This window comes from Athene cunicularia, assembly GCF_003259725.1.
Source record: "Athene cunicularia isolate RWA chromosome 4 unlocalized genomic scaffold, athCun1 chr4_part2, whole genome shotgun sequence".
Lineage (NCBI taxonomy): Eukaryota > Metazoa > Chordata > Aves > Strigiformes > Strigidae > Athene > Athene cunicularia.
Window position 1 is genome coordinate 1545075 of NW_020799099.1, and position 11804 is coordinate 1556878.

Here is an 11804-nt window from a genome sequence, read left to right on the forward strand (position 1 = left end):
ATATAAATAAAATCATCCAGACCTCCATAACATTGGCCTGTGGCTCTCCCTGGTATAACAATTATGATGGGGGAACAGGGAAACAGAAAAATCAATGTACTTACTTTCACTGTGGCTCATACTGTTTACCAAATAAAAAGCTAATCACAGGAGAAAAAGCATTTTGCATAACTTTTTTAGGTGGTGATATCTGACATAGCTCTGTTGGCTTAAATGGCATCACAGGAACATCTTGTGTAGTAAATGCAGTGCAGGTAGATGTACCCAAAATCACTTTTTATTTGGTGGTTCAGTAACAGCAACACAGTAGCTGTAGTAGTATAGAGTCCAGAATAGCTTGACTGCCCTGATATTTTAGTTGTACAGAAGGCTCTGCAACCTGCCCTAGCTCATGTTGCCCCATAAACTGTTGCTACTTGCAAGCAGAAGAGGCATCTGCAATCTGAAGATGCTTGACTGTGCCAGTAATACCTTCATCAATACCAAGTGTCTGACATTATAGCCTGTCTCCTTTAACAGAAGTTCCTTTGGACTTTACAATCTAAAGTTTTAAATTTTTTTTTTTTAGAGATAACCCATCTAAGCAAAAACTAATGCATGTAATGATACTGTCTTCCCCATTTCCTATTCTGCACGAAACATGGAAGAAAGCACCCAAAGACCCTGAGCTTCAACAGTGGATATACTACTTTGCTAAATATTATACTTCTTAAGAAATTAATCTCGAGTGGTATTTATGGAATGTTTCTAAAATTTGAGTCACAAGCTTATACACATGTAAGCCATCTGGAAACAGTTCTAGGAGACAGAAAGGAGATTTGAAGAACTGTAAACACTGTGTTATTTACATCATGCATGTTTTACTTTTTCCACAGTAAGAAAAGAAAAAACAGCAACCTTAAACTCATTACCTACAAAATCACTGTAATTGAAGAAGGAATGATGAAGAATTTGCATGCAATACAAGGACATTAATCAAACTCTAATGACTGACAGCATTCCTCCTGGTCAACATGACCAGAAAGGCCTGTGGCAAGAAAAGTTTCTGGCACTGCAGTAAAAAACTGTCAACAAGAGGAAACACAGAACATTGGATTTTTGTTTAAATTATCAAAACCTAACCAAAGAAATCCTAAAACAGATAACCTAAGACAGACACAAATAAAGCAGATTTCCCAGCTATGTTTACATTAAACAAATTAGATACAAAGAACTTACTTGCTATTCTGCTGATATGAATGAATTCTATGTAATTTGTCAAATGTCAATATCAACATTTCACATTCCAAGACCACGATTTCTTGTAATTAATTCCATGGGTGTAGACCTACGTCTTTCAACAATCCATCCAACTTAAGGGACTTTTTCCAAGTATACAGAATTGCAAGGTAAGACAGCATAGCCCAAAAGTTTAATTGCCTTTTTGAGCTGTAACCTACAACTGTTTCTTTTCTGGTGCATCGTACAAAATTAAGTTCTTAAAATGCTTTAACTATTCATAAGTTTTCAGTGTGAAGTGTTACTTATCTACAGCAATAATACGCACTTTACTATCTTTACGTTTTTTTTGACACATACTAATGATTATCAAGAAAATAATGTGAAAAAAACTAAAATGAGAGACTTCTGCTTGAGCAACACAATTTAAGGACTTCACACATTAGAATAAAAGCAACTAATTTCACATGAGTGAAATTAGGAACATAAAGGTTTCTGAGACTAGAGTGCAGGTTAATGCAATCTTAACTGTAACAACATATAAGTGGTTTTTTTGACAAAGCCCAGAATCATAGGTGTCTGAGTCCAAGATTTTTAATAACCATCTTAATACTTGAGTCAGTTAACTCCAAAATAATTACGTCCTGCACAAAACTGAAAATTGACTGCAGTTATAAGCAGTTGCTTACATGCACCTCACGAAGTTATTAATCACTAAAGATCAAACCCCAGATTTCATTACCTTCAACAATAAATTACACAGTAAGCCATGCTCACTGTTCCTCTTTTGTAAAATGTACTCATTATAAAATCTTAGTAATATACCACCACTAATTACCATCCATGCTGAGAGAAAGAACTGCAGAGCTCTTGATCAGATCTAGTTTGTTTATTAAACAGAACTAATATGCAAGAGCTTATTTACCAGTTATCCACTTTGGACATGAAAATCAGTTTGTACTTGTCCTTAAAAGTTTGGAGTCTCTGTTGGGAAATACTGAACAACATTTGCAAACTGCCATGCCAAAAGCTGAAAAATCCTACAGAAAAAGAAATGGATCTGTAAAATACCAAAGTTTATACTACACCAGATATATTGTATAATATTCCTTCTGTTGTTTCTACTTTGGTATGAGCTGTAACAACGGCCAGAAATGTTCCTTTTCAGGTCCTTTATTTTTCAGGCTTTTGGTATTGGAAATCTAGGTTTATTCTGACGCTTACCAACAGATGCATGCATTTGGTGTTAGCACAAGAAAATCTAAAACTGCAAGTGAAACATCAATAATGCTGAGAAATAGTTAATATTTCCAACTGCTTTACCTCATACATTTCTAAGGTGAAGGATACCTATGTAAACTGCAGTCTGGAAACTGCAGAAGAGTATTTCACTGAACTATGTAGAAATTGTGCCCCTGAAGCAGCCTGCCTATGCATTTTCGTTTCTATAGGGGGTGCTCACACCCCATATTAAAGCAATGACAAACGGTTTATACGGGTATCAGAAATTTGGTAGTTCTTTTGTAATTGCATTCTTCTTCTAAATTAAAGAAAGGATCCCTTTGGACACTAAAATAAATGTATAAAAAGCTAAGTGAGCTGAAGAGGTAGTTCAGGAGCAGATCTTCTGTGGATTATCAGAAAAAAAACCTGTGTGAGGATATTCATGGACATTGGACTGGCTGGCTATGCTAGACTTTGCTAAGCAGTGACAACAAAGGAATCTCTGTAACGTGTAGCCATGCTTTTCATTCCGACATCTTCATTTTCTTGTGTTACTGTAAATGAAGGAAAAAACCTCCTTAAAGACAAAGAAAACTCAAAGCTGGATTTTCATTTACTTTTATCATGCTTTCCTATACATTAACAGGAGAATCCCAAATAAACACTTCTGTAAAACTATCACAAGGAAAATGTTAAGGGTATTTTACACTGTCCAGAAATACCAACTAGCATGACTATGTTACTACCAAAAAAAAAAAAAAAAAAAAATTCTGCAGGGAAATAGCCAGCAGCAACCCCCTGCTCACCACCTGTATCAGTACTTCTCTGAATGCCCGTGGCCCACAATGACAAGGGATGCCCCACTGTTGTTGCTTCAAAGGCATTTCTAAAAGCTTTTGTTTTTACAAGGCTTGGGAGAGAGAGGGCAGGGTGTGGGGACAGGGGAGTGGCCCAGGGTCCCTACCTTGCTCCCTGGGGATGTGCATGAAGCAGTCCGCCCCAGCCATCCCCCGCTGTTTCCTCCCCTTCCTGAAAGGCACATGGCTGGTGGGCCCCTAAGTGGCTTCTGTTTCCTCAAAAAATTATAAGTTGATGGTCTCAGGGTACCCCAGAGCTGAGCCGCAAGGGGCAGCTAGGCCCAGAACCCACGCCCTTTGCTTCTGCTCCACGGGTCCATGCCAGGGAGGGCCACCCTCCTGGCACCGCAGGCCACAAACCTTCCAGAGACATCGGGAACTTTCCAGAAGCCCCTGTCAACTGTGGGAAATGGCCCCTCTCCCCCACCAGGAACTAGAGAATAAAAATCCAGGTAACAAAGGGTTGGTTTTGATCATATTGAATTATGGGTTAATAAACATTATATATGACAAGTAAATGAATTTCAGTCATGTTATTTATACCTGTTCTATTGCAGGTCAGAAGTACCAATTCCTTCTAGATTGCTGGTAGCATTGTTTTTTTAATTGCTTTACCTCCCTTATGTCTCCTGACTTAATGACTAACGAAGGCATGAAACACCGTATTTATTCAGTCGGTTTAATTTTTGGAAGCTTTTAAATGCTAACTTTTGTTTCTGCCATTCCCTTGACATGAGTAATTTTAAACCTGCTGCTTCATTCATTCAGTGTTGTACACAACATTGCTTTGCTCACAGTTTTTATACATAATAAAGGCAAAAGAAATTAATTTATTTCGAGCCTTAATACAACCATTTTAACTCCTTTTGTAGCTTCTCTGTATCTGTTCCTTTTAACGTTATTTCCATACACTGATTCACAGCTATAATCTTTCTGAAAATTACAAAGCTACAAGATTTGTGTCAAAGACAGCTGATAAAAATCTGTTCTGCAGGAAATGAAATACTATCATCCTTTGGGGCTCTTTTTAAACATACTCTTGAAAATCTGAAAAATACAGTTTCTGCTCAGTTGACTAACAGAGTAATCGATAAAAATCTCCTTAAGTGTAGTATCAACACAATTAATGCAAATTTTGAAGCAGTTTGTTGCTGAACTACACTGCTTTGAGTATAAAAATTGTACTATACCTGGATGCCCTTCATTCTGTTTCAGGTACAGTTTCTTAGGAAGGAGCAAGTCAATCCAAATAGCTGATTGGTACCAAAGAAGTCCCACCCTCCTTCAGCTATTCTTTTCTCCACACACATCTACATACTGACAGTTTCTTCTGCATTGATGCAGTTGTGTGTTTGGCCCAGCTGAGACAACTGGGTTTTAACCCACTACACTGGCAGCAGAGTAACCTAGGTCTGACTAAACACAAGGATCTAGACAAAAGTTGGCTGTCCTCTTCTCAAAGCACTTGAATATTTTCTTTTTTAGCATTAAAACCATACAGCCCAGCCTTTAAAAGACTGAAACAAGAGACAAACATCAGCAAAATTACCGTTTTCCATACAGATACAGACTTATGTGCCCACACATACAGGTTCTGTAAACGTGCTAATGGCAATGCAATAAAGCCTGCCTGCTTCTCTATGTTCCTTCTTCCATCTACAACAAAATCTAATACTCAAACCCTGTGTATTTTAAACTTTTAAAAGGCGCTGTTCAGATGTCATCCATGCTATTGCATATTTTTATTTTTCAAACAGTAAATCTCACATCACTTCATGTACAGATGGGGAACAAATCTAAAGCACTATTGATATAACTCAGTTTTGTATGTCTCAAACTGAAATACCACCTATTTCTCATCTAGGACCCATAAATTCTGGAGAAGGCTGATTATCAAAATCTTCAATCATATGCTTAAGCTTCAGGCCTAAGACTTCTACTGCTCAGAATTAAAGCAATTGTTGAGTGTTTCAGAATAAGCTGTGATTCACTCTGTGAGAGTGGGCAGTTAAAAGCATTTGATTGACTACTTCAGAACTACTCTAAACAGTGTAATTTACTAGTGAAAACAAGATCTAAAAATTTGATCATAAGAGCCTATGGAACTGAATCTAGTTTCATGAATACTTAAACTTTTTGATCCTGTTTAAAATGTAACTTTAGTCATGCATTTTATGAAAAGCACTCATGAAAAGCAAGTAGAAATAGCAGAAAAAAGAAAAAAATGCATTGTTAACATGAAACAAGATGAAATGCTATGCAGATGACCAGATCTAAATATGCTGGCTGGGGTAAAAAGACCCCAAGAACACTTGCATTTTAAACTAAACTTTAGTAAAAAAAAAAAAGCTTTAGGAGCAGCTGGCCTATAGGTTATAAACATTTTAACAATTTGTAGGAAAGCTGAATGTTGCAGAAAATTCTGATTTTACAAATATCTTGCCTTCTCTTGCCTTATACAGATGTAACGTAACATGTTTTATAATATCCACCTGTAAATTGTGGAAGATTTAGCTAAACAAATATTGTTTAAATAAACAAAAGAGAAAGTATTTTAAGTAAAAAAATAGAATAACGGTTTACTGGTCTTTGACAAATATACATTTTTTTATTATGAAACTATGAATATAAAATAAGCTGAGTCCATGCATAGGTCTTAAAAACATCATCCTCCTGCCCTGCATCTTGTTTTGTGCCTTCAAAATTGTGTTTTAAGAAGTAAGTATTATTTATAGTTAAAACTCATGAGGTCAAGTAAAACATTAACCACACTATAGGCCTCGAGTGTGCAGGAGACCATACTGGCAAAAACGATGTCATTAGTTTTGTGTGCCATGAATTGGCTAAAAGATTTCTTTCTGTTTTTATTAACACAGCGTTACTGAAAACATTCAGTATTTTTCATGCCCACAGAGGCACAAATTTTAATTAATTGGAAAAACTTTTTTTTTCTGCCCCCTCCATCACCAATTGCCACATATTCAGAGAGTACTTTGAGGATATCAGCTTATCATTTTACATTGCATATGATACACTGAACAGCAGTGAATGTACAAATTATGTGATGTCATATAATAAAGTTATGATCAGGATAAATAATTCAACAGCATACAAAAAAAGAACTTCGGTTCTCTGAAATCTGTTGAAGCATGAGATTGTAAGAATCATCACTGAAGTTTTTACCTGTGTCATACCACAAGGTATAATAGATTTATTTTTTAAAGAGCAGTTCAAAGATACGCCATGGGTGGGCACCACAGTAGAGTTAATTTCTCTTTGTATTGAAGTACTTTAAAGAGATGACAACACCCTGCAGGATGGCTGAATGAATGCTCAGGAAGCTCATCTATGTAGTTAAGCCGAAGGACAGTTTAAAGGCCAGTTCAACAGCAGCTTCTGTGACTGAGTCATGAAAACAGACATAACACTCCTGAGGTTTTGGATGTAGAATGAGTCTCCTAGAAAAAAAAAAAAAAGAAAAAAAACAAGAAAATGATCATAGGTGTTAGCTTTTTCTCCTCAACTGTTTGATATATTCTGGTTATACTCAGAGGTTTCGGTAAGTTGTTAAAAATAACTGCTGTGTAAGTCAGTTAGCAAATTTCTGTAGCTCTTGCATTATCTTACTTCTTTGAATACATTAGATTTTTAAAATCAAGTTACTATCTCTCAAGATTGTGTATGGAAAAAAATTCTTCAGGTTTTCAGGATCTATTTGTATGGTACTGGTGTGTTTGCAGTAATCCAAGTTTCCATGCTACAAGCTGCAGTCAAGGTGCTTGGTAGCAAGCCCACTATTCACATATTTACTGATTTTTAAACTTTATCCATCTGGGTAGGTACATTCACACATGTCAATCTAATAAGCAATTTTAGGGAAAAAGCTAAAATAGAAAAGCTGTTAATACCTGTGCATAACTGTGTGTAGCATTACAGCATAGCATATAGCTCTGCAAATACTAATAGACTGCCCTAAATTAATACACTGTCTGATAATGGAGAGAGTGAAAAATTATTTTTTAAAAGATATCAACAGCAGTGTAATAATTTCTAAATGTTTAATTTAAAGATTTTAATTTTTCCAACCCTGAGGATAGCACTCAAACTACATTTATGTACAATCAAGGTGGGAAACAATTTTTTTTCTTTTTTCTCCTTAAACATCTGACTTGAAGGCAAACAGGTAGAACAAAAGCTCTGTTAAAAGATTTCTACATTATTATTCCCAGACAATATAATTACCTGTGGATGATGTTTCCTCTCACTGTATCAGAAAAAAGTTCTTATGCCATATTCTGAAATGTGTTTTGCTGTTTTCTGACTTTTCTATTTGCGCAATAGTTGAACTAGTAGATAATTTAATGAATTAATCAAGCATAATAATTTATTTTCGTTTCACCCCAAATCTATGCTGGATTTGGTTTTTCATATGGTGAAAGCATAGTTTCCATTTAACTGGGCATTTGCATTTTTCTTTCTGTTTATTTAGTAGGAGTACCAAGATGAATGTAGAAAAGACGGAAACATCCTCTTGACTGACTACTCCTAATATGACTGTCTGCTTACTGCAGCTTCAATTCAGATAGCACAAAATAAAGATGTAGGAAAGAATAACATATGAAAAGTAGTGGCTACAGGGCTTACTGGCATGAACTTAAACAATCAGAAGATCTGATACGTTCTGAATTGTGAAGAAATGATATATACTACTTTCTTGTTACACCTAATTTTAATTACTTAAAAAAAGATTATTTTTTTAATATTTAATGCCTAGGGCAGTGTGCTTTTCTGTCATGCAAATAAGGCTTAGCTATGTAGCAATAATGAAGTGTATCAAATGAAACTAAGTCTAAATATCAACACAAATCACAATCCATTTATGATGATTAATAGCAGAACTTCAAAAGCAAACTGAGGAAAAGAAAACTCCCTGAAATATCTCAAACAGACTGGTAGGTTGCTTTGATCTTCCAGATGAAAAAACTACGACCAACCAACAACTACAACTGCTCACCTTATTTCTTTGTATCACTGAGTCAGCATTATGCATGGTGGCAAGATGGGTGGGATTTACTTTCAAAGCAGGGAATGGAGAGGTGAGGAGGGCGAGGAGCATAAAAAATGTGCAGGGTATTAAGAGTACGACTACAGCACTTCAGCACACCTGCACAGCACGATGCAGCGCCGCCACGGGTGTCAGGTCTGTGGTGTTAAGATGCTGGCACGCTGCTCACCAACGCGCCTGTGTTTTACAGCGGGCGGAAGGAACATCACACCAATGCAACTTCCCGGATCCCAAATCACAGCTACCTCAATCAGCTCAAGTACTTCTGTGATGTGCTACAGTTAAATTTATTCTGAAAGAATACAGTGGCAAAATGGAAAACCTTGGGAGAAAGGCATGCATCTGTAAACTCACCCCACAACCCAGTAATTCATTGTTGGTGGTGGTTTCTTCTGATCAGTCCAGTTATCAGGAGAGCACTCGAACAAAACACCATGCTCTCTCACCATATCAAGGTCCTCAGCTGCCTTACCGAATTCTGAAATCCCACCACCTGCTTTTTTCATTTTCTGTAAAACAATCAGTGAAACGTTAGTATAGAATGAAATATTTTTACATAAACACTACCAAATATAACTGTGATTTCTTCAGGAAACTCTGATGAATGATATTGCTATCAAAACCCAAGACTTAGAAGACAGAAGTAACTTGCTTACATGATTCTTTTCTCCACAGTTTTGTTACTTTGATATCAACAGACTTTTCCATTGTTGTATAACTTAGGGGTAGACACATGCTCCTTTTTGACCTTTTTTTTTTTTTTTCCTTCTAGTTGAACATTATTTCTCTAAGAAATCTGAGATAATACATCTTATTTAAAAAGGTGTGTTACAACAGCTAAAGCCCTCATCTTTCTTTCTCTGTGTGCCTCCCTAATTAAGAATTGTGATAGTAAAAGTCTATTGAATAAACTCTGCCAGATTCGCATTTCTTTTTGTAAATAAATAGTTTGAAGCATTTTACTCAGAGCTTTTGTTGCTCTTACCCAGTTTGAATGCATACGATGTATAGAAAACAAAGATACTTTCCTGTTTCATTGAGTTTTTAGGGCACAGAGCGTTTGTATAAACCTTGCAAAAGTTGCAGTTGTTCCTAACTGAACTACCAGTACCTGCTTGGTGAGGATCAAACTCTGTGCACAAAACCTACTGTTCTGTCTTTGCTCTGTCTTGGTGCTTAACAGTCCTGTGAATCCCTGGTATCTTTCACCAGAACAGGAGGGGAAAAAAAGACCAGAATGGGCATGGAGATAAACAAGGAGGAATTCTGACAGGGTTTGTCACTAGTTTAACTCTTCTACCACCAAAGTCAAACAATTTTTTTTTACCCTTTGGTAAATGTCTACATACTAATGAAAAATAAGCTTTAAATCTTTTTTTAATTTTTGAAGCATGAGAAGTGAGATGAGATTATGGAAACAGGAGTGTAAATCCCTTTGAAACAAATCTGTCTGAAGAGAGTTGCTAAGCCAGAGCATCTCTGGATCTGTCAATGAAGATTCTGTTCCAGTCAGTTGCTTCAAAGGGAAAGAAAAGGTTTTCCTGAAAACACAATCTCAAGGAACTTCTGTCTGCTATATGCAGAAGCAGAAACCACATCTTTCAGTCTGCCTACAATATTGAAGGTGTGGAGGCTGAAGATCTAGAAGAGAAAAGATGGTCAAAACATCACAAATATCTTTAGTTCTCAAAAATTGTGGAAGAAAAAGTGAAATGAACCTCAGCATTTGAGAAACAAAATGGGTAATATTTGCTTGAGAAAATGTCTTGTGTAGCGCAGAGACCAAAAAACCTAAGGATGAACAACCCCCTTGCTGTCAGAGGCCCTCTTCAGGTCACTGTTCAGACACACTGATGGCACAGTGAGAGGAGATGGCACTGCCACCACTCATATGAGAAGTTTTCTGTAAAAAAAGAGGGCCTGAATTTCTTTTTGCTGACAATCTGAAATCTTCTCCTCCCAGCATTAAAATGGCTAAACCCCCCCTCTTCTACTTACAGTTCTTGAACTCAGTGTGTGAAAACATTTTGCTAAGTTACAAACAAGAGTTTTAATATGAAACAGAGTAAGAAAACACTATACTGGAGACATAGAGTATTTATTTTGAGGGCATTTTTGGTGAGAAAGAGAGCCATAATTGCATGCATACTTAGTTGGATGGTCAGAGAAAGAACCTGTCCATAACAGCAGAAAATATCAGGAGCTTTAAAAACAACCACACACATGAAATGCAGCTGCTAGTGCTATTTAAATAAGAGAACAGAAATAGAAAATAAATAGAAAAACAGAAACCAAAGCTTCCATACTTCTTTCCTCATGGACTGCTGAAAAACGGAACGAATTGAAAGACAGCAACGATAGAAATTCTCAATTAGCTGAGGGTGGATGGAGCCACCGAGCCGTGCTACTTCTTTGTGAGTTGGAGTAATAAAAATTCCTTGCATCGTTTCCAAACACAGGTAGTGGAAGAGGGTATTCTCAGGACCAGATGTCAACCTTAAAAAATAAGAGAATTCATTTAATATGTAAGAAATTTTGCAAGAAATTTCAGTTAAACAACATACACTTTTGTTTCTTAAGTCAGAATTATTTTTTTGGTAACTACAATAGAGTACAAACATGGATACAGCCATTCAAAAGGTGCCTATTTCTATACTAAGGAAATCTTGCTGATTTGGACTGTTACTAATTAAAAAACGAGACCAAACTAAACCACAAAAAATATGGAACTAGTTTGGTATTGCACTTGTGTTCTCCCAAATTCTCACTAAAGAAAGAAAAAAGGAGAGGAAAAATCAAAACTTGTGGAGGAATATGGGGGGGAAGGCAAGCCTTCTTTAGAGTTCAAAGAAAACACCAGCAGCAAGTGGGAACCGAGAAGATCATGGCTTCTTTGCCCTTTGTACACCTACCTAGGGATACCAGGGAGGCACAAGGTATATGTGTGGTCCAAAAACTTTTATTTGAACTTCCAAGATGACCTTTATGTGGGACGTGCATATCTTCTATTGCCTTATTCTTGAGAAATGGTTGTCTTTTCTAATTAAGATCTCCATTTAAGAGCTTTACTTTTGAGAATCCTCACATAGCAAAGTTTTAGTTAGGATAAAATAATGCAGAACTACTGTGATCTATTCATATTCAAAAAACAACCCAAGTATGGCCTTAAAAATTAAATACTTCAGAAAAAATAATTTCTTACTTGATAGCATTAAGAAGTTCTGTATCTTTCTCTGAAAGGTTCTTTTTGAGGTTTCCTAAATGAAATGGATTTGGTAGGGTATGTTTTTTTCTAGTGGCCTGAAAAATAAACAGATATATGAACTAACATAGAAAACACAGCTAACCATACAAGCAGAATCAAACCATCAAATCACCTACTTAGAAGAAAATAACATAGCCTTTTTTAAAAAGGCCCAAACAGTTGCATCAACTTATAT

General features: G+C 36.3%; 1 protein-coding gene across 1 annotated transcript in view; it reads right to left on the bottom strand.

Moving 5' to 3' along the window:
• Positions 1-3456: 3456 nt before the first annotated feature.
• Positions 3457-11804, bottom strand: part of INTU (inturned planar cell polarity protein) — a 45617-nt gene continuing 37269 nt past the window's right edge. Inside the window, 4 exon segments of the mRNA XM_026847986.1 lie at positions 3457-6757; positions 8719-8873; positions 10671-10860; positions 11567-11664. Of these exon segments, the coding sequence (XP_026703787.1) occupies positions 6646-6757; positions 8719-8873; positions 10671-10860; positions 11567-11664 (555 nt within the window). The 3' untranslated portion in view covers positions 3457-6645.